At 32.8% G+C, this 24978-nt stretch overlaps 1 protein-coding gene across 1 annotated transcript in view; it reads left to right on the plus strand.

Annotated features, from left to right (window-relative positions):
• The window catches only part of LOC111063729 (protein phosphatase 1 regulatory subunit 37-like), a 32326-nt gene extending 15093 nt beyond the window's left edge, over window positions 1–17233 (plus strand). The window contains exons 6-11 of the mRNA XM_039433121.1: window positions 1512–1641; window positions 3512–3668; window positions 4910–5098; window positions 6163–6285; window positions 7504–9766; window positions 11712–17233. Coding sequence (XP_039289055.1) covers window positions 1512–1641; window positions 3512–3668; window positions 4910–5098; window positions 6163–6285; window positions 7504–9766; window positions 11712–11839 — 2990 coding nt within the window. The 3' untranslated portion in view covers window positions 11840–17233. The remainder of the gene's footprint in view (window positions 1–1511; window positions 1642–3511; window positions 3669–4909; window positions 5099–6162; window positions 6286–7503; window positions 9767–11711) is intronic.
• Window positions 17234–24978: the final 7745 nt, after the last annotated feature.

Raw genomic sequence — 24978 nt, forward strand, 5'->3', positions numbered from 1 at the left:
GCTGCTTTTAAATTAATAAAACAAAATAAATCTTACACTAAAAAACATACAGGTATACATATTCATGAAATAAAACAAAATAAATCTTATAGCACCCTTAATTCTTTAAAAAACTTTAAAATAGTTGAACAACTAGTTTCGGTTTACACCATCTTCAGGTTCTAGAATAAAATAAAATAATAAACAATTATTATTATAAACAATAATTATTATTTTTATTTTATTTTAGAACCTGAAGATGGTGTAAACCGAAACTAGTTGTTCAACTATTTTAAAGTTTTTTAAAGAATGAAGGGTGCTATAAGATTTATTTTGTTTTATTTCATGAATATGTATACCTGTATGTTTTTTAGTGTTGTTTTTGCTCCTCATTACAGAAATGCCATACGCATAATAATAATATAAGTGCTTTCCGAGTAAATTGCAAATCAAATTAATCCCATTTTAGAAAAAAAAAACCTGCCATAGAATCTCTGTAAACCAGGGACCTGGCTCATTGAAGTTATGCCAGTTGTAGTATACAAATTCATCTGGTCTTACCGCTCTTAAAGAGCCTCCATGGTAGGCTATAAATGGGGTCTCTGAGTAAAGTTTAAAGTTTGGGTCCTTCAGGTCCTCGTAGAAAATTTTCAAACTAAAATCTGTAATGGTTACTATGAAATCAAATGAGCAATCATCCATCTATTTTCTTTTTTCTTTTTTTAGTTTCAATTGGTTTGAACAAATTCAGTTCTATAGTTCAGTTCATAGTATCTATTGGTTGGTTAATGGCATTTAGTTTCAGTTGGAAACCAATTGCATGTAACTGAAGATTTATTGTCAGACTGAATCAGGTGTAAGTGTTTCGTATCAGATTCAAAATTGAAAACAATGAAACTTAAACCAAATGCTCGTGGACGATTCCTCATTCGATTCCATTTAGGCCAATGAAGATTTTTGATCTTGGATTAGTTTTTCATAGTCTTTTATGAGTCTTGAATGATGTAAGGTCTAATTCAACTTGAGCGTCCTATAATTGTTTTTTGAATCTGCTTCACAACTTCTGGAAGATTTGCATAAAAATTAAAAATTATAAACCAAGAAGAAGCAGCGACCATTCTAGACATAGGAATCTATCACCAAATAAGCCACATGGCTAGTGTGGACAGCTATTTCCCACATTGCAGATAAGCCTTTCCCAGGCTTAAATCACAAGAGAAACATAAGTTATATACTTGCACCCGGTTGCACAAAAGTCTGTTCACTTTTAATCTCGATTAAATGCTACGAGAACCAATCAGAGAAACCTTCTCGGATTAATTCTCTTGGAATTAGATCATGATTAAAATTCAACTGGCTTTTTTGCACATGTCCTAAGACTTGATCACTGGTTACATGTTTGAGAAAATTTGAATTATTATGTCTGTCTGTTTATAAATAGTCCACATCTATGTATTCTCTGATTACGGTTCTTGATTTCTGTTGATTTCTATTCAATTTTTCACTTGATCGGTTTTTTTTTTTACTTCTAGCTGCTGCACTAAGACTGAATACCTGTTTGAAAGAGCTTTATGTGGGTGAAAATTATCTTGGAACGTCCGATGCCAGCCAACTGGGAGCTATGCTCAAGTGCAATGCTACAATGCAGTTACTAGACATCAGGTGAATAAATCTATAATAATTATTAATTAATTGATCAAATATTATTAAATTATTTTTTATCCATTATCGTTAAGTAGTCGATCACTCACGTAGTAGTCGATCGTAGATTTTCATTTAGTTTTAAAGACTTTTCTTTGTTCACTTGAATATTATCCTGAGTATATTTAATTATATAATAATTAAAGATTCTACGACTCGAAGTAACTTCCAAATCCAATTTTATTTATGCTTCAACAAAAATTCTACACCAATCATTGTTGTAACCCGTTAACATCTTGTGAAACCATTCATACAAGACCTCAATTAAAAGTACCCGCTTAGAAAATACTATGATACAACGTGTTTTCTCTTCTTTGATACCTTGCGATACGTTAGTTACATCGAGATGGACTGTGCAGGGTTTAGCTCTATAACCCAACATTTTCTTTAAAGAGCTTATACTATATCGAATGCCGGTGCCACACTCTTGCAAAGTGCTTAAAAATAAGGACTAGCGCGAGAGTGTGGATGGCTACTATGCCAGCGCTCGTCTTCACTTGCCTTCGCTCCAATTTTTGGCGAGGCGAGATGAGCAAAGGCCTAGGTAAGCGGAGGCGAGTGGTCAGTCGAGCATCCACAAATATATCCCATCCACACTCTCGTCAACTATTGCGTGCTTCCGGCAAGCGAATTGGCAAGAGTGTGGCCCAGACATTAGCGTGTTTGTAATGGAAACCCAATCTGCCTTACTATCTTAGTCTTTACAACTCATTTTTGACTATGAAGCTTTAGAATATTGTTTAAGAAAAGCGGTATTAGAATGTATCACATCAGCATCCTACTATGACACTGCTCATGATTCACCATCATGTACGGTAATCACAATAAATTCAACCCTCAAATAACTATTAATTGACCGAGCGAAGTGAGGTCTACGATCCTATTCGACGTTTTGGCATTTCTCTTAATGTTTAAATGTTTATAAGTTGCGCATTTACGGCGAAACGCGGTAATAGATTTCCATGAAATTTGACAGGTATGTTCATTTTTAAATTGCGCGTCGACGTATATACAAGGTTTTTGGAAATTTTGAATTTCAAGGATAATATAAAAGGAAAAAGGAGCCTCCTTCATACGCCAATATTATCGTAAAAATCAGACTCTAGAATTATTCATCATAAATCAGCTGTCTAGTGGACTATAATACTACCCGTTCAAAAACATAGAACATCTTGAAAATGTATCTTTCCATCAACGTTAGTAGACAGTTGACTATAATACTACCCGTTCAAAAACATCGAACATCTTGAAAATGTATCTTTCCATCAACGTTGTAGATAGTTGCAGCCAGACCTGATAACAGCGCTCACACTCACATTCCGGGACGACACGTCACGGTACGATAGGTCAGAAAGCTCTATGTTCATTTATACATTTCAAATTGATGAATTATTTATTAATTTTTGAGAAAACATTACAACAGGTCAATGTAACTTACTGAGCGCGAGGTCTACTGTTCACAGAACTACTAGTACACAATCATTCTCTAGATTTTTTTAGAATTGCGGGTCTTTGTGCTAGAAACCCGACATTACTATCATTTAATCGCAATAAATGAAAAGTAAAGAATGAAATGAAAATGAGATTTATTCTGTCTGAAAAAACAAAATACCAAAATTATATACAGTCTCTAGTCTCAGAATTATACTAGCAGTAAGTTTTATATATGCTACCAGTTGAATATATTCTATAACTAATATATTCGACATAATTTAAGCAAGAATTGAGCAAGCACAATAAAATAAATTACAATTATTATTTGCAGCTTTTGCGTTACAATTATAACATCTTGTTCAAGAAATGTAATTTACAATAGAATGTTTTGTTGTAGCAACAACAATATCCAGGATGGCGGCATGAAGCATATAGCGGATGGCATTTGTGAGCAGAGCAGTCAGCAGAGTGACTCGAGTGTCGGCCTCAGTGTCCTCGTTCTCTGGAACAATCACCTCACCTTGAACTCGTCCAAGCACATCGCCAAAGTTCTTGTAATTATAATTTATCACACTTATTTCTCATTATTTTTCTTATTTATCACATATTTCAACTCCGCATTACTCGTCAAATAGTTATAAGTTAGTCTATTCACTCAAATATTGAAAAAATATCAGCAAAATTTTACTACAAACAAATATTTGTTAAAAATATCAAAAAAAGAAATATAGTAAAAGTCTATTGATGATAATTTCTCTCATATGATTAGAATTGATTCTTCACATCTCCATAATATTTCCAGATGCTCTATATTGAAAATAGCTTTATAATAATGGTCTTACGTTTACACCAAAGTTAATAACAAAATGTTAATAACTTAATCCTTATAGATTCTATTAAATTGAACATAACTTATCATACATATGTGTTTGTCAATTTCCGTTTAATCTAATAGAATCTATAAGGATTAAGTTATTAACATTTTGTTAATAACTTTGGTGTAAACCCAGCTTAATGTAGAGATGAATTATTGCATATTATATTTTTCACAAATTTATGCATAAAATGATTGTCATTTCGTTTTAATACTTATTCCCGTGTTGTAATAAGTTACTAAGAATAAGTTATACGTTACTTAGCAGTTCCGTCTGAAATAGTATAACAGTCGTGAGGCAGGCCCATTGTCGTTTTGAATATGAGAGTATATATAAAATGAGGTTAAACTCCAATCTGGGACTCCCCAGAATTAAAATGCATACGAATACTATTATATTTACCCATTTTTGTGTTTATAAGAAAGATTTAGTTTCAGTTACTATTATAGCTTGCCGAAGTACGTCAGGCTCTTTCTCTAGGGTGGAACTTTGTCTTTGTAGAAAGTGTTTTTTTTTCGAATTTTTCGTTGTAATTTGCGGTAATTTTATTTGGGGATTCTTCTAAATTATTGTAAGTTCTGAGAAGCAGGCAGATAAGTATTTGAAATACAGGATAGATGGTTTCACTGACTGTCTGTTATGATTCAATTTGATCCCTAGTTCATAATACTAGTTCTACGATATTTGTATTTCTTGTGGATTCATGTCACTTGAAGGATGTGCGATATCTGTTGAATCAATACATTCTATCTGTGATTCACCTGTTAGTTGTATTGTAAAAGACACTAATTTTGTAAGTCACAAAGTTTTCATGGGAATTTTCATGTATTCTTTTACGAGTTACATATCCGTCTTTTAACGTTTATTCTCGTCGTTATTCCTGATTAAATTTTCAGTTGAAATGAATTTTTGTTTTGCAGGCAAGCAGCAAAACTCTGGAAACGCTGAATGTAGGCCAAAACATCCTGAGCAATGAAGTTCTGTTTGCAACTAAACATGTTCTGCAGCAGAACAAAGCTCTGCTGAGATTGGGCATGCAGTCAACCCATCTGACATGTGAAGGAGCCGTTGCATTGGCTGAAATTATTGCTGACAACTCAACAATTGAGGTTAGCTACTTTTTGACATTTTCAGTTTTGTTTTACAATCGATAAATGCTCATATATACATGAATAAGTCTCTTCTTAATCATTATCCCATGTATTATTTCAATACAAATTAAATTTAAATTCATTTTCAGAAAAGCATGCCAATAGAATAATTCGGAGCATGTTAACCCTTCTAGCTGCTAGCTATTAGAATGGATTTTATATTGAATGCAAAACAGTTATTAGGATGATGCTGTTATTATTACTTTCCCCTTCTAGCTACTTGGTGCTTAAGCGGACTGTTAACGAACAGTCAATTGTTGTTATTAACCACTAAAATTCTCAAAGTTTTTCAAGATTATCTCTTGAAGAATGAACAATGTTAGATGAGCATGATTTCAATTTTAATTCAATTTAAATTTATTTTCAGAAAACATTACAATAGAATAATCATTCAGAGCATGCTTAAACCTTCTAGCTACTAGCTATTAGAAGGAAATTTAAAATGAATGCAAAACAGTTAATAAAGTTGTTAATCTAGTCAATTGTTGTTGAAAATGAATTTATTAACCACATACCGTACACTGTTAGGGCCGGTTTCCGAGCTCGGGATTCGGCTAAGTTCTAGACTTTAAACAGCTGGAGTCAGAAAATTGGCTTTCCGAAATTGTCAAAGTCACGTTTGAATTAAATTTCAAAAAACTAGAAAATTAAACACAAAATAAAATAAAGAGAAAATAGTGTAAAGTTTCAGCTATTTTGAATTATTTAGCAATGTTTAATTTCGTCAAGGGAAAACGTTTCCAATTATAGAAATGAGAAAATAAAAACTGCGACTACTGTTATAAAAACTTCGACTATGCTCCGTTTTGGAAAGCTAATTTTCTGACTCCAGCTGTTTAAAGTCTAGAACTTGGCTAAATCCCGAGCTCGGAAATCGGCACTTAAAGATTTTTAAAGATTATCCTCTGATAAATAATCAATATTAGATGAATATACCATAGATTTTCTTGCTATTCCCAGCAACTATAATTTGTGAAACTATATTCACTTTTGTGGAGCTTATTTGGTTTCTTTGTTTACAGAGAATTGATTTGAGAGACAATAACCTACAAGTGGCCGGTTTGATGGCACTCGTACATTCAATGAAGGTCAATTCAAGTGTCACACAACTTGATCTGGATGACTCGCCTCGTAGGAAATATTCCGTGAGTAGATCAATCATCAATCACCTAATTCGTTCATCAATCAACGAAATAACTCCTTGAACTTATTGTACAGTATTAACGAAATAATCCCTTGAACTTATAGTATTAAATAGTACCTCAAATAGTGGTATTTCTTCGAACCTAAAAGACTATCAAATTATCTAATAATCTTCAGCAAATCCTCTTAAATTTAGAATTTTTCCGTGTCCTTTCTTATTGAATATTTTGGAGTGAAGTTCAAATAAACATAGTCAAGTTGATCAAATTCAATTCACGGATTTAATTAACTTTTATACCAATAGATAACGAACACATTCATTCATCCAAGTTATTGTCGAAAACATTTCGTAGTGCTGGCACTTGAAAACCTGTTGAGGCTGCTAGTATTCAAATAAACATTACATATTTTGTGTTTTTGTAATGTTGGAACTAGAAAACCATTGGGAAATAGGAATTTTACAAAAATTTGTTTCAATTCATAGCTTTACAAATATTAGCCTTTTTACTGAAAAATATAATCCAAAAATAATGCATGATTCTAATTTTTGTCTCCTTTACTTCTGTTGCTGGTTCAACTTTCATTCATTCCGTTCGAAGTCGGTGCAGCATTGAATGTGTAACTCGAGGTTCACTCCTTTTCTCTTTTTTCTATGGCATATTCTGCGATGATTTTTTTCTTTTATAGGATGACATGTGTTGACCCTCCGGTCCGGTAAACCTCACCTGAGCCCTTGTGTACCTGATTTGCATCATACCACAAAAACGGCTCAGGGTCCGTAGCACCCCGTTTATAGGATGACAGTGGCATTATTGTTTGTAAACACTACTTTGAACAGAAGTTTGTAGTAAAAATAATGCAGTGCATAGATTACGTTCGAACACGCCTACAGCCCAATTCTCTATGAATTGACTATTGGTCTCTCCTCAATTTTCAATGAACTTACTATTGCTCCCTTTCCTCAATTTTCAATGAACTTACTATTGCTCCCTTTCCTCAATTTTCAATGAACTTACTATTGCTCCCTTTCCTCAATTTTCAATGAACTTACTATTGCTCCCTTTCCTCAATTTTCAATGAACTTACTATTGCTCCCTTTCCTCAATTTTCAATGAACTTACTATTGCTCCCTTTCCTCAATTTTCAATGAACTTACTTACTATTGGCCTCTTTCCTCAATTTTCAATGAATTTACTATTGGTGTGTTTTGTGAATTACAGGGCAACGCTCTAGAGGAATACAGCCGCCTGGTGAAGGAGATCCGCAGCTTCTGCCAGCGCAACGACGAGGCGAAGAGTTCGGACACGACATCGGAGGACGTGTCCGAGCCAGGCATGGACGACAGTGCCGATGACAGCACCAGCAGTCGACAGAACAGCTTCGCACTGCGCAAGATCTCGCTGACCTGCGAAACGCTAATGAAAACCACATCGCTGCCACCCGTCGACACGTCGTCGACCAATCTACTGGTGGAGCCGCGCCGCAGCGGAGGTCGACTGCGGAGTCCCGCCCCGTCGCCCATACCGTCGCCCGTCGCCAGCCCGTCCCCCACCCGCAGTCGCTTCCAAGTGTCGCGCGTCTCCGAGAGCGACTCCCCCACCACACCTCCATCCACTTCCCCCTCGCCTCCCACCATCTTCTTCGCCACAAGTTCTTCGTCAGCAGCCAGTTCCCGGTTCAAAGTGACCGTTGTCGACGCTGCACCGGCTCCCATCCCTGTCACCACCGTTGTACCCAGCAACAACGTCACCAAAGGCTTCGATATTGCCACAACTCACCCGAAAACAGAGCCACCGAAACTTGTTGAAAGTCGAGCGTCGCCTAGAACGTCACCGTTGAGGAGTAGATCGGACACTGAGGAAAGTGTGGACTCGCCCAAGTCGAAACTGCCCAAAGCGATGGATAGCATCGACTTGTCGGCTCTGAGAATCTCGAAGCAGGTGTCAGTTTCGGAAAACCCAGCCCCCTCACCATCAGCCAGGACTCGGAAGATTTCTTGGGTGCAGCCGAGTTCGATTTTCTCGACAACCACACAGGATGAAGTGCCGCCCGTGGCGGGAAAGCCGTCCCAGCTGGGAAAGCTGTTTGGCCTGTTCAGCAACCCCTTCTCCAGGTCTGCCGACCCTCCCACCACTATTGTACCTGATCGTAGTAGTAGTAATAGTAGTTGTACTAGCGATAAACCACAACCGAACTGTGATAAAAACGCTGATATTGTGAAGAAAACTGCCGGCGAGTTTTTGGAACAAACGCTTAATTTGTTTTCGGGGAGTAGGTCAGTGAGTAGTGACTCGCAAGTGATGGAATCTAGTGATAGTGGCGGCGACTCGGTAGGCTCGCCACGCCAAATTGAGAAACGCGCACATTCGGACAAAGTGATCATCGAGGAAACTGATCAGGAACTGATGGAGGCAGCTAGAGATAGCAATAATTGTAGTATTAGTAACACTAGCAGTAGTAATAGTAGTAACGATTGCGAAAGTAACAGGGCGGGAAGTACGAGTAGCAGTGATAGTAGTAACTTGGAACCACCTGATGAACATAATAAACAAGTAACGGTGACTGATACTACCACTAAATCACCGCATGATGCTGACAATAGCTGTGATAATTTGACAATTACTGAGCCGATATTCATAGTGGAGTGTTGTGGAGAGGGGGGTGAGGTCGACAACTCCAACGACTGCATGCGATCAACAAATAACGAAGAAGCCATCCTGGACCACTCCGTCGCTGGCTTTGTGGACTCCGATACGCTGAACAATAACAATGATAATAACTCAATCGACAATAGCAACAATAATCTTGCCGCCGCGAATTTAGATGATACGACACAAAATGATTCTGAAGTTTCTACCCTGAATAATGTTGAAGAAGTTTCATTTCAGGGTAATGTATCCCCTATAAGGAAGAATCAAGAAGAAAGTCTTACCCATACGAATTCGGAAGACGTTTCTGTACAAAGTGATGACGTTTTCACCCATAACGACGCGATAGAAACTCAGATACAGGATGTTGCTGGGAAGGGTAATGAGGTTTCTACTCAAAACAACTTGGAACAAGATTCTGCACATTTTTTGAAAGAGGTTTCCGAAAAACGCGATGAAAATCTCGCACAAAACAACCTCGAGAAGGGTTTTGCAGAGTTGACTGTGGGAGAAGGGACTGTGAAAGGTGATGCGTCACATGAACACGTGGATGAAGGTTTCTCGCAGATGAGTGTCGACGATGTATGCACATCTGAAAGGGAAGAAGAGCAAGGGAAAGCGGCTGATAAAGGACCAAGTGGAGCAGAGGACGCGATAAGGTGGAGAAGAAGTAGTGAAGATGAAGATGCGTGTGAGACGTGGCCGCAAGCCAATAATAAATTGCTGCACCGATTTGGCGGACCTCCGTCTCCGTCTGTTGACCTGCACAGCAGCAGTGCTCCTTGTCTCACCGCGCTCGTCTTTCTTCAAGGGAACGTTTCTTCCAATCTTGCCGGTAAGTTCGATTAGGCATACATATCTTACAACTTTCCTATTTTTAATGAACTGATTCTGTTTGGCATTAAGAGTATTGTCGTTTTTGCCGGTTCAGCTCCCAGTTATAATGAACAAGGATAAAATGAAGGCTTGCTATCGATAATCACTGTCTCTGCAAGCCATTTAATATTTATATGTGTCTAAAGCTGGGTTTTCGTTTGTGCGTAAATGCCGTCGTCAACCGCGACAGGGTTCAATCTCAGATTGGGTAGATTTCAATTTGTCTAAATAACCTAAAAGATTATTTTCAGTTATGTTTTAATGGGGGAAATTGAGTTAATACGTTTTTATACTTTTAAATTGCAATATGCATATATTATTAGAAATGTTTTGATTATTGAATCATAATCACAAATAATAAAAAGTTATTTGATCAGCTGTTTTAGCACACTTGAAATTTGGACTATATGAATGTCAACAATGCTTGTACATTCAATATGCCCATCAAATAGTTGACCGAGCGAAGTGAGGTCCAAGATTCAAGTCGACGGTTTTGCATTTCTCTTTATGTTTAGATGTTTATATGTTGCGCATTTATAGCGAAACGCAGTAATAGATTTTCATGAAATTTGACAGGTATGTTCCTTTTTGAATTTTGCGTCGACGTATACATAAGGTTTTTTTAAATTTTGCATTTTAAGGATAATACAAAAGGAAAAGGAGTTTCCTACGAACACCAATATTACCGTAAAAATCAGACTATAGAATAATTATTCATCATAAATCAGCTGTCTAGTGGTCTATAATACTACCCGTTCAAAAACATCGAACATCTTGAAAATGTATCTTTCCATCAACGTTAGTAGACAGTTGTCTACTAACTTTGTATTTCCATAAGCTGAGGCCATGATTCTAGTTTGGAGTTATTGATAAAAAACATTTTTTTACATTTTTCTTTTCTAATCTGATGATTGAAATTGCAACAAATATTAATGAAAAGAAATTGATTTCTAAAATCATAAAAAGTGAGAAATAAAGTTTGTAGGAAATCAACATTTTGGTAGTTTATTTTGTTAATTTCAACACACCGATTTTTCGCCGTCACGGCAACACAGAATGTTCTCTGATGGGTTGATTGGGTTGGCGTATCGATGGCAGCCACACCTGATAACAGCGCTCACACTCACACTCCGGGACGACACGTTATGGTACGATAGGACAGAAAACTCTATGTTTATTTAGGATTTTTTCTAGACATTTTAAATTGATAAATTATTTATTAATTTTTGAGAAAACATAACAACAGGTCAATGCAACTTACTGAGCGCGAGGTCTACTGTTCACAGAACTACTAGTTTAAAATCAAACGTATAATCATCTTCGTGGGACACCCTATATATGAAATGGAGATTAGTTTTCGTATGTTTTCTAAATTACCTGTTTATTGTAAAAAGTCCGAATATTTGATTTACCGAATTGGGTTCAGTCCCAATTAATTCAGATAATCGGAGCTCATTCAATATGCCCACCAAATAGCTATCAGCTAGAATGAAAGAATTTCCTCTGGATTATGACTTTTTGTACTAATACAAGTAGGATTATGCAGGAGCATATAGAAGTATGGTACTAATATTTTCAACGCTCCCTTCTGTACAACTACAAATCCATATTTTATAAGTGCTATTCAATTTCAAACAGGCAAGATGAATACTAAATAAAAATCCAAGTACCCTTTTTTTAAATTGTTTACTTTCGGCATTAAAAATTGTTTCAGCCATGTTGCCTTAAGTAAGAAATTTTTAAAAGTGTACTTAGATTTTTATTTTTTATCTCTATTCAAGAGTGTAGCCCTAATGAAAAAAGACAAGATGGATACTGTATAGAGTTACAGATCTATTAATATTATCAAATTCTCATGCTAATGTTTTTTGTTGAACATAAGTAAAAATCTTTCTTTTTTCTAGCCGAATTGAAGAAAATATCTCCGACGGAAAGTGCAGACTCGCTTGACTCGGCGACGCCGCAGCCGCAGGCGAACGGACAGCCGCAGTCACAGACGCCATCGCAGCAGGACCTCGGCGTCGTTCTTTGAAACACCGACCAACTCCCAAAAATGGATGACAAGTAAACTTATCACTGTTTAGCTACTATATGGAGACAGTTCACAATACAATCAATTCGAACTGGCATGGTTGAAAATGTGATCAAATAATTATTAACTTGAACCAAACGAGGTTTAGGTGGCTGATAAATTACTGGTAGAAATATTGAAGAATGGCTTGACGGCTTGACGAGTTTGGTTACCAGCCGATCAATTTGTCAGGTGATGAGACTTGGTTTTTCCGTTCGGAACTTGTTTCTCAGTGAGAAAATCCTGACAAGCCTTGAGATTTGAAGAGTAGTTTTGGCGCTAGAATTTATCGTTAGTGGGCGATCTAATGTACAAAAGGTTCGAAATTAGTTTCGAAACTGAAGAGCACTTGACAAGGTTCGTTCGACAATGTTTTTGATTTTGGGACTTTTCTGTTCCAGTTTTGACGAAGCTCACATTTGTTTCAATCTTCTCTTGACATGAGATCTTTTTTTCACCTTCATTCCCTTGACAAGAGGGAAAGCCTCAGAAGTTTATACAGCTCTTGCTTTCCCTCTTCATCGCGGACAAGCTTGTGAGATGAAATTCCCTATTTATATCCCTTCTTATTGAACTATAAAATTGTGAAGTTCCCTATTTATTCTAGCTAATTTAGCTAGTTCAGCTTCTACATTGCATGTTTACGTTTTCCTTTTTGCGCAAATTGCAGCTTGTATATATGTTTCTCTCTGTATCTTTTCTATGCTAGACATATATTAACCTTACTGGAGCAATGGATAAGATTGGTTGAGCCGGCATAGTATTAAGCCTAGAGGTCTGTGAAGTTCTAAAAATAATACATTTTTGAGGTTTTCAATTATTATGTTTTTTTTCTACAATATTTTACTTTCTTATTAAACTGGGCCTAAAAGAGCATACACATATTATATTAAGTGATTACTAGAAATAACGTAAAGATATGTGCAATAATGATAACGAATAATCAAGCCTCATCACCTATGTAATGTTGTACAATAACATTCTTCAACTAATCCGTACAATCTGTTCAATTTTTGTGCATTTGAAAACTGCCACTCTTTAAGTAGTTTTTTATCTTGGTCGTAAGCGCTTAAGCAAATATTGTTCAACCACCTCTAAAATAAAAAAATATTCGAGATAAATTAGTTTGTTATTGTAATTGGATGAATTTTTGTGGGTGTATGTGTGTATGTGTGTGTTGAAATTAATTTCAGAGTCATTATCAGTTGTGAGTGTCTAAATCGTCTTATTAATCCAATAATTATTTGATGGGCCTTGAAAGAACAACTGTTTACATTAATTTAATAACATTTGTACAGAGAATTCCAGGAGGAACAAACAATACTCTCAATAGTAAGGGAATATTATTTAAGAAACATAACAGAAATTAATAAATAAATGAAGTATTTATTATAACATATTAATTGATATAACCGAAAATACAAGTTTAAATAATATCCTTTAATAATAATAATTTATTTATATAATAACAATAATAATTTCCGATCATTTATATCTTCTATAATAATAATTGAAATATTAATAATGATAACTTGAGTATATAATAACAATAATAATTTACTATTATTTATTACTTCTATGACAATTAATTGTGGAAATTTATAACCAGTCAATTCGTTTTTTAGTGTTCTCTTGCTAAAACTAAAATTTGATTAAACTAAAACAAAACTAAAATAATACTAATTTTGAAACTTAAAACTAAAATGAAACTTATTACCTTCAAATAAACTACTCTTGAAAAAATTAATATCCTCTTACTTCATGTGATCGATTATCTATCCAGTACAGATGCTGCCTAACTTCGTCAATAAGAAAAGTTTTCTCAATATTTTTACGATTTATTTCTCGTGATTAAACTTTATAAAATATCAACCCCTGATTTAATGTTACAAGTTATACCACAAAACGTCCCTGGTAAAGCTCCCTTCAAGTTGTCTTGCATACTAACTTTGAGGAATGATTTCCAGAAAATCCTCCTACAAGTTATTCTTTTTACTAACTTGTATAGCTTTTTGCTGGCGGGGATTTTTGACGGGAAAGTTTCACCTTTCCAGATATGTATTTTAGCCTCTAATGTCCCATATATATTTCATTCAAATTCCATTACGATAATCATATTAATTCCTTATGGAATGCTCTGTACAAATATCGATTCTATCGGTGACAGATTCAGCTGAAAATAGAAAAAAGTTGTTGAATAATGCATTTATTTGATAATGAATGGATTAATAGACTTCATTGAATTTGCACTCATATGTTTCTGTTTCTATGTTGTTGCTTTCTTGAGTAATATAAAGACAAACAATAATTTCGATAATACTTCAAATATTATTCATATATATTTATATAGGACTGTTAGTATTCCTTCATGATAAAATTATAAGAAAGTACAATCTCTTTTTAAATATAATAACTATAATTATTATTATATGTTACAATGTTATTTTTCTATGGAAACTCGAGATTTATCGGGTAATAGTAGCACTATGTAGTTATATATGTCCATTATATAATAGTAATATGATAAATTCAATGTATTATGACCCATCTGGCTAAATACGAGTACATCCTGGCTAAACACGAGTAAAACCTCTGTATTAGAGGTGGTTATGGTATAACTGAATGTTTTTCGTTTATCTATGAATACATTTAATTTCAGTTGAGTGGCTACACAATTTAAAATACAAGACCGTTGATAGTTGGTGGGAGATTAGATAAAATAGTATTCATATTTTTAAAGCATCTCATATTATTGCGAAGTAAATTGATTTCTGAGCTATTTGATTCTAAATTGGATTTTTTCATAGTTTCCAATTTTGAATCTCATCCTCCATGAATTGTAGAGTTCTCACAATTTTCATATTTTTAAGAACTTGATTTACTTTTTCGTGGTTTTTTGGGTTAAAAGGATTCAAATAATTTTTCAGGCAGTAGGCTACACGTTTCAGTTGAAAATGTAGACATTGTTTTAATTGTATTTCTATGAAGAATCCTTCATTTTCTGCATGTTGTCCAATTACTTTATTTTATCATGTAAATAAATCAATACATACATTATTGTAATTAATTATTTAATATTTTGTTACTCGGTCAAGCAATCTAAAACCTATGTACAATCTAGGAGAAACTTTAGCATCATTTCCATAATGAATAATTGATGATTATAAAAAATTTTTTCTAGTTTTGATGCCCCCTGAAGGTTGATTGTAAAAATACCTTGGCTCTAGTAAATCGTGGTATCGAACTGCCTTTAACTCAGAGAAATCTTCCAACTTTCTGTTTTAACGGTTTCATAGTGCTTTACTAGCACTTCTAGATTTTTCTCGTTATTTTATTCACTAGATTTTTGAAATTTTAATTTAACTTCTGTTTTATTATTTTTCTTTTAAAGCCCTCAATATGTTTCTACGACAGTAATTTTATTTTATCGATCTGAATTATATTGCCCATCAGAAAAATTGGATAATTCATTAACCAGTTGTATTTCGCTTCGTTAGAAATTAATACTTCTTATAGCAAGATGTACGATTATTCCGGTTGTAAAAGTTACAAATTCTATACTGTTGCTCATTAATGTATATTATAGTATATTTTTTTAACAGTCATCCATAGTTTACTTATAAACCTATGTTTTTAATAACTATATTGTTGTGTAATATATTCGACTTGATTATTACCTCTAGTTCTATTTAAATATTATTATTTTATTAGGTATAAGAAGCTGTTCAAAATCCTATATGGACCATTATATTAAGTCAGATGAAGAATGCTATGATATCTCGGAAGTTCTAAATAATAATTTGGAAGCTTCTTGCTGTTAAGAATATTAATGAGCTGTTCGGTCAATCAATTCATTTTGGAAGTTTTAAAACTGTGTTTCAACTTTTAAGAAAGCTGTCTGTGGCCGAGTTTCAAAATCAACATTAATTTTTGATTAATCACTGATTGAAGTTCCGTTCTTTATCAACGTTTTTGTGAACTGCCGATATAGGTAGTTTACAAACAGCTAGTTGTACAAATATTGTTGTTTTAGCCCTATCACAATAATTTATATGGAAAATAACAATAAAAATGAATAAATCGTTCCCTGATATATTGATTACTGATTAATATTAGGGTCCAATGACACACCATCAATAGTTGAGAGGTACAGCACTCAATATCTTATGAGAGCTCATTCAGCTTCAAGATGTTTAGGCCTTCATCCACTAATTGAAGTATTTTAAAATGATTTTGTGTGCAAATGTTTTATTCAGACTCGCCATTTCATCTTCTTTTAACTTTCCTTGTTCTACAATCTATAATATGATTATTATTTTCATTTATTCCATTGTAGGGCTGACAGAAGTTCATGCTGCTGGAGAAGAGGCATGTCAGTTGCTCCAGAACTTACTTGATTCTATTAGTATTTTTAACATATTAAGTGTAAAATTATTTTTTTTAACCTTGGCCTATGAATGCATATTATGCATATATATATATTTATTCCATTTAAAACATAGTAATATTTTTTCAAAAGCTTTTTCAAAGCAGCATATACCAGTTGGAATTGGATCATTCAATATTTTTTCAATCTTTATTTCGCCCTTACGTTGTTGTAAATTGATTGCTCATTTTTTGTCGTCTTCTCATATCATATGGGAATCATATTATAAATTAAGCCGGTGTAGGTTTTATTATTAGAAAGTTAATAAAATTCTTATATCATAGTACAAAATTCATACCATCAATGGTCTCCAGTTTCGTGGTTGTACACCATAATGACTTGTATACCTGTAACTAGTTCTCTTTTGTAACTAGATTTCTGTGAATTACCATAACTTGTTGAAAGTGGCCATCAAGTAACAAATGTCTTTTAGTTCTTTACTACAAAATAGTTTATTCAAGTAATCAATAATTATTATATTTATGTAAATTAAAATATCATTATTATTAATTTCAATCTAAGACATGTGAATATGTATATATTACTAATATTTTATCAACTATACTATCTTGATCGCAATGTATGAATGTATTGTATATAATAAATATCTATCATCCTATAAATATTATAAAATATTTTTCATGTTGTATTTTTGTTAATGTATTCTAATATTGAACTAACTTACCATGAACTCTATTGAAGTGATATGATTAATCATAGAAATGATGTTTTAATGTAAAGTGATGAAATTATTCAGATCATTATTGTATTTGACTTGCTGTTACTAATGTTAACTACAAATTCTATTCGATTTCTGTCTCCCTACTCTTACGAGAAAAAAATTAATAAGCAATATTTATGTACTATCGACTAATGTGAGCACCATTTGTTGTTTGGGTCAATAATAATGTATAATTATTACATTGGTTCGGTGATATTCAAATAGTTTATTGTTTGTTGGACTTATACATGAATTTGAATGGATTGTTTTTCATAAATATACATATTTAGGCAGCCTTCATCTGAATGAAGGAAGGTGATGTTTATTGACATCATCTTTGATGTAGATATTAATTTATCACCTCCGTATTTAGCATTAATCTCATTGAACCTTCATCACTGATAGGTTGGAAGGAATGTCACTGCACTGCAACCTCAAGGCTGCTTATCTTGGAAAACGTTCCTGACCTTCTTCTATGAAGCCTTGATTATTTTCCCAGTTGAAGCGATGTGATAATTGTATAGAGGATCACTTCTATCTACCTTCAGCCGCCCTCCAATAATATTGTGAAAAATTAAGACTGTTTTTTGATCAAAATAATTGTTATATCTTTACTTCATAATTTACAATAAATCGTACAAATAGATACAATAACTTTCTCAAACTTGGATAATTTCAAAACTAATGAATTGATTGAAACCAAGTGAATATAAAATAATATTGTTAGTGTTTTTTTTAAATGATTGGATTTTATATTTTTGCCTTGGTTGAAACTGCAAATGAACAGAGTAGTAGTAGTATTAGCCTAACTGTGAAACAGATATTACCTTCCTATCCAAAACGCGGCATTTCACCAACTGTTAGTGAGCGATTAAAACTGTTCACAGTAATCATTATATAATATGAATTGAAAATTGGGTGTTGAAATAGGATATTGATTTATGGGAAAGCTTGTAGAATCTTTCTCTCTGGTCAGAAAGAACTCAGCTTTCATAAAATTTGTGAGAAAGTGAAAATTTTTAAGCTGGGCTTACACCAAAATGTTAATAACTTCATCCTTATAGATTCTATTAGATTGAACGGAACTTGACAAACACATGTGTTCATCATGAGTGTGATCAGTTATGTTCAATCTAATAGAATTTATAAGGATTAAGTTATTAACATTTTGTTAATAAAATGAGGCTTAAAAAGCCGATTTAAAAGAGGCTTTAAAAGCCGTGTAAACGCAGCTTTAGCTGTTCACGTATCCTAAAGCAAATCATGGAAATAGCTTGTATGAAAATTTACTGCTACATGTGATGAAGATGTGTGGTAATATGCTGTATGATATGTATTAATATGATGTTTCATGAAATATTATATGTACAAGTATTATGTATTATATACAATATAATGTATATAAAAATGCCTATTTAGTTGTCTTCAATAAACAGTACAATACTGTAGCCTACTTTGTTTTTGTTTTTTTTTGCACAGTAATATTGGAGGTCTAGGGATCCCTTTTTATGAACGAAATATTATGAACTATCTCAATAGTGAGAATTGAATATGATTTTATCTATTTTGTTCCATATTCCATCTAAAAAAGCACAAAATTAAATTGTTGAAATAATTGAAGAAATGAAAAATTATTATTTCAACTGTATTATTATACGGTAATAATTTATATTCATTGGCTGATGGGAAAATGAACAAATGTATTATAAAAATCATGTTTTATCATCACTTCACTATTATTTAAGTAGGCTTTATTAATGAAGAATAGTTTTTTTTTTTAATTCATAAGTTTAGTTAATAATGATAGTAGACGTTTTCAATCGATATCATCGTACCGTACATGAAATGTTGAACTGTTATGACTACTGTATGACTGTATCTGAATTATTTACTTTATACTTTAATGGTGATAGTTATGTGGTAGATATCCATGAGAATTCATGTTGTTATAACCGCATTAATTCAATTGAAATTTGAAATCAGTAATAAATTATTATTTCGTGTAACCAAACAAACCATAATTCGTATATAAAAAAGTATTCTATAGATGCGGTTGTGACAACATGCATGCTTTTAGAAAAGAAATATTTTACTTAATATAGCCTATAATTTATTCTTCCCTCTACTGTTATCAACTTTCATAGTTGTTTTCAATTACAATAAAAAGTCTCTTACGTGCCTTTCCCTCCTTACTTTTATTTTAATTTGTTTCAACTTTTTCTGCAAACTCTCCTTTTATTGTATTTTTGCCTATTGAACTTATCTTTACTGTATTTATTGTCTCCTCATATTAATACCTTATTTATCGTTGCATTGTTGCAATATAATTCATTATAAATGCATTCTGTTGAACTCACATACAGTTTGTCATTAATTTGTTAATTCTTGATAAGAGTTTCTCTGTCAGCAAGGTTTCTAAGCTCTGACTACCATTTCTCTAATAGATTAAATCCAGAAACAAGTCAGTAATAAATTAAGTCATTAATATTCTTAAATCAACAAACTATTATGGATAATGTTTCACCTATACAAAGTGGGTTTAAAGTCCGAGAACGGCTTAATATCTCATACACAGAGGTAATTTGATGTTGGGTGTGATTGGGGTGATCCTACTCAAATTGAAAAAAAACTACGTTACTATGACTTTAAAAATCTGGTCCGCCATCTTGGATCCACGGATTTTTCAAATAGGAAGGTGGTTGGATCCGCCATATTGAATGCAACTTTATTTTTTCAAATAGGAAGGTTGTCATGCGATACATGATTTTGATACGGAATTTTAAGAAAAAATGAATGGTGAAAGCCGCATATCGATATCTTGAACCGTTTAGAAGATATTCACATTATTAATCAATACCATGTAAATCATAAATGAAATACATGGTATTGAATATGAATATCTTCTAAACGGTTTGAGATATATCGATGTGCGGCTTTCGCCATTCATTTTTTCTTAAAATTCCGTTGCGAAATCATTTATCGCATGACCACCTTCCTATTTGAAAAAATAAAGTTACATTCAAAATGGCGGATCCAAGATGGCAGACCAGATTTTTTTTAAGTCGTCGTAAAGTAGTTTTTTCAATTTGAGTAGGATCCCCAATAACACACACCGTCAAATCACCTTTTTGTATGAGATATTACGCCATTCTCGGACTTTTCATCCACTCTGTATATTCAAAACATCAATTGAATTCTCTGAAATGGTTATTTTTGTCGTAACAACAGTATCTCTGACAGAACACTTGTCATTAATTATTCTCTTAATTTTTGTGACTTACACATAAATATATGATGATGTGTTCTTACTAGATTCAAAATGTTCAATTTAGAAAAGTTATTGAAATTTCTGTGAGTATTGTTCAAAAATAAGAAAAATTATTGAAAATTGTGTGAGTATTGTCCAAAAATAATTAGGAATATCAATGTAATAATAATTCAGCTTCACGGGTAATAGATTATCAATTAAGCTTAGATAAGAATTGAATTCAGAAGAATCTATATAATTACATGTACGGAAAATTATTGCAATAAGGAGTACCATGCACAGAATTTTATTTGTGTCAGGATAAATAATATTCGTCTTGCAATAGGAGATAATTATAAATCATGGTCAACCACCTCTTTGATAATTATAAATATTGTGATCACATCTAATTTGTTTTGGATGCAAGAAGATTGATGTCTTGCATTGAGCCTTCATTTTCAAAAGTACAACAAATAAGTTTGAAATATTGTCAACTTATAAATTTAGAAAAAAATATATTATGAAAGTTTGTGATTATTGTGTAGCTTTAAATAAATACTGTGTTCTCCAACAAATGGTTCTTCAACCATTGCTTGGTAATCTGTTTTTAGTTGTAGGCATAAGTGCAATGAATACAAAATTCATCATCAAATTAATTGATATTAAAAACCAATTTTTAATAAATGAGTACAAATTAAAAATAGCGCAGCAAAGCTGTTGATGAGATGGAACGTAGAGAATAACTCATTAAGAGTGAATTTTTAATTTAAAATTTTGAAAAGTTATGAAGTTTGTTGGTGCCGTTTAATTTTCTACCTTATTGAAAGGTGATATAGCATGAATGTGTATATCAGTTTTATGGTTTCCATTGTTTTTATATTAATACTTTAAAGACATTTTATCGTAGATTGATAATAATTTTTACCACACATTTTATGATCTAATAAAATATTTCAATTCTTTTTTAATGATTTGGTTTTGTGTGAGTTGAGTATGTTGGAGAATAATAAATACATCTAAATTAGCTGTGTTTATTCTATCAAATTTCCTTGCTCTCTTAACTTAAGGTATTGAAGTTATCCTAACGTCAGCTAAATCGGGATGAGTGGAAATCGCATATCGCTTGAAAATATTGCAATGAGAATATTGATGACATTCTCAATGTAGGCTACCGTACTGGTATTGTATTAAAAAAAAGTATATTTCTGAGTTATCTGCCTTATTTATTTCATTTAATGACAAAAACAAGTAGTGGAAGAAAAGTAGACCTATTTTCAATTTTCAAAAAAAGTTTCATTAAAATATTTAAATTTCTTTAAAAATTTAAGGCGAAAATTACACATGTATTTTTATGCGTGAATACTACTATACTTATTGTGACTAGTAATAAATAAAACATTCTTATCCATTACAGATAATAGATGTTCATGTTTAATTGATGTTCATATCCAATAATATACAGAGTGAGACATATTCATATGGGAACCCTTCAATAAGTTGGAGACTGTTCTAGATATAATATTCTAACTTCCAGGATAAGTTATTGGTCGAATACCATTTGATGTATACAATTGAATTTCAACCCCTCATAAGGGGGTGACTTAGAGGTTGCAACTCGATTATTTTAGTAAACACCCATTGTGTGGTACATAATTTTAAAGGCGTTTTTGATACGGTACAAGAAAGATGACATCAATAAAAATGTTCTATGATATTTGTATCCGAAATGGCGGCTGATTGAATTTTTAGTTTTTAAAAAAATGAGAGGTTGTAACTCGAATATTTTTTATGTAAACACTCATTGTGTTGTGGTAGGCCTATATCATTTTAAAGGCATTTTTGAAACAAGAAAAATTACATCAATAAAGAAATTTTTATGTTACTTTTGTATCAATCATTTCTCTAAAAACTAAAACTTCAATCAGCCGCCATTTTGTATACAAGTATCATAGAAAATTTTTATTGATGCCATCTTTCTTGTTTCAAAAAGACCTTCAAAATGAGTACCACACAATGGGTGTTTACATATTTTAAAATATTTGAGTTACAACCCCTAAGTCATCCCCTTATGAGGGGTTGAAATTCAGTTGTACGTCAAATATGGTAGAGTATTTGACCAATAACTTATCCTGAAAGTTACAGTATTATATCTCCAATTTATATTGATGTGCTCCCATACATGTAACTCACTCTAGATCATATATATTTTGTTAGACCAGTTCATTTTTCCGTAATTATTCCTCCTTCTACATCCATGACCATTTAACTGGATAGATGGCGTCAAAAAAAGCAAGATGACAGGTCATACTATATTGTCCTTGCGTGCATCAAAATACTCATTGACTGAGTAGAATAGATTTCTCTAGATCTCAACTCTGTTTTTAAAAGCAAAACACTCCAGGTTCTTTACACTAGCAGGCAGGTCATTGTAGGCTTACAGGCGCAATGCAATTGGGGAGGAGTCCTTCCTCTTGTTGGTTCTGCAACGCGGTAACTATTACCGTAGAATGGGGTGAATAGGGACAGTTTTTCACACTCTTTTCTCATAACTTACACAAAAATTATTTTATTCTGTGTGTGATCCACTTATGGCTTTCACTCTTGGTATAGGTATCTCTTGGATTTAACTTTTTTTTGCATCCACCCTCTTTTTCATTATTATTCTATTTATTGCTGTCCCTATTCACCCCAATGGTGGGGTCAATGGGGACGCAAGTGTGCATAGCATGCACGTTTTTTTCAGACCTATTATGGGGTGGATAGGGACACAAAGGACCTTATTAAAAATAGAATAAAATATTTTAAAATAAATATTTAATAAAAATAAACTAAGAAAATACATTTGAAGTTTTGTCGAAGGAATGATCCCATGAACTTATCACCTGAAACTTTTTCTTCAACCTTCCGAATAAATACTTTCACCCCTTTGTCATATTCGAATTTAACTCGCACCCAATTTCCTTCTCCTCCTCAACAACGTTGACTACTTCAAGATAAGTCTTTAAACTTCAATAAAACCAGCAAACACCAGTTCTAGGCAGTGTCCCTATTCACCCCACCTCAACATCCAAATGGTCGAGATTTAAAAAAAATCTAGAATAAATTAAATTCCAGTTGAAGCTTACATATTTAATGTGTTATTACTTATTAGAATCAGTAGAATTCATAGAAAAATACTTCAAGCTTGTGATTACAAACAGTTCAAATGTCCAGACAAAACTTTTCAGGTTACGTATCTATCTGTTCAAAGAAGCAACAAGAAGAAGCAGAGTTGCTGACAGCATAGAAATCAAGTTGAATAGATGATTTTTATATTAATGTGTACAGAAAAATCCCCTCTATCAGAATAAATTAGATAGAGCTATAAAAATTTAATAAGAAAGAAGTTATTGAAAAATTTTCAATTTCCCCAGTTTTTTTGTCCCTATTCACCCCTGCGTCCCTATTCACCCCGTTTTACGGTATGTCAATAATAGGCTAATAATTGGCCAGTCTCCTCCTTGTAGCATGCACATGATGATCACCCCTCGGTGTCCTTAACATGCATCAGACTAGTAACAAAAACTAACACCTTTAACATTTATGCTGCTATATCGTAATCGTATCAGCAAAAGGTGGTTACATTTATTGGGTATTTAACTAGCAGCTCTTAATAAAAAGCGGAATAATTCAATGATTGAAGAAATATTAAAGTTTCATTATATATTTTCTTGTGCCCTCTGATGTAGATTCTTAAACATTGAATAGATTGGCTATATGATATCCAATGAACATTAAATAGATTATTATAGGTTTTTAGCATTTTTTGATAAATTTTGATAAGAACGTCGTCTGCTTCTTTTATCTTGTCGTCTGCTTGACAATCCGCCTGCCATCTAGATCTATACCTACAAACGTCAAACTCACCACCAACTTAATTTACAACTTTTTTCAACTTTATCGATTAAAAATTGCAAGTGGATATCTTTATTCATTTATGGATTGATAATAAGAAAAATTTTTACGCTTCAAATTGTATTGACAGTCTTTATTGCACATAGCCTGTCCGAACATATACTTTTTTGAAATGCGATTCTATGTCATGGAAGTTGACCGAATATGTATGTTATTGAAATTGTACTTTTATACAGTCGCAGAGGAGACGAATATTTTACTTTGTAGAATCTGATTAATTTATAATGAAACAACATGCAGTGAGAATGAATTATAATTTGTAACTACCAAATAGAAACTGATTCATTTCTAAATAACTATTTAGTGAACTGTTAAGAATGAGAATGAAAAAGTATGGGGTGTGTCATCTTTCATATTTTCAAATAGACTATATTGAGAAATTTTGTGGTTTAGGCTATCAAGTGACTAATCTTTTTTCTTTAGAATCTATTATTCTACAGAATCCAATAGTATAAAATACCTATCAATCACAAATTAAACAACTTAATTACTTTGACAGCAAATAATTTGCACTTTACAACACATTTATTGCAATATTTCAATAACCATTAAAGTTACAAACTTCAATAAAGTTGAATTGGTTTCATTGGATTCCTCTTCAAATTTTACATAAAATTGCACTACGGTATTTTAGAGTCTATTGTATCCTTGAAAAAATGATAAAAATTCAACTTTTTCCCCATGTTTGTTCAGCTTATCCATTGAAATCGATAATAATGTGGAACATGATTGTACTAGATTTATTCAACATC

Source organism: Nilaparvata lugens, chromosome 7, assembly GCF_014356525.2.
Source record: "Nilaparvata lugens isolate BPH chromosome 7, ASM1435652v1, whole genome shotgun sequence".
NCBI lineage: Eukaryota > Metazoa > Arthropoda > Insecta > Hemiptera > Delphacidae > Nilaparvata > Nilaparvata lugens.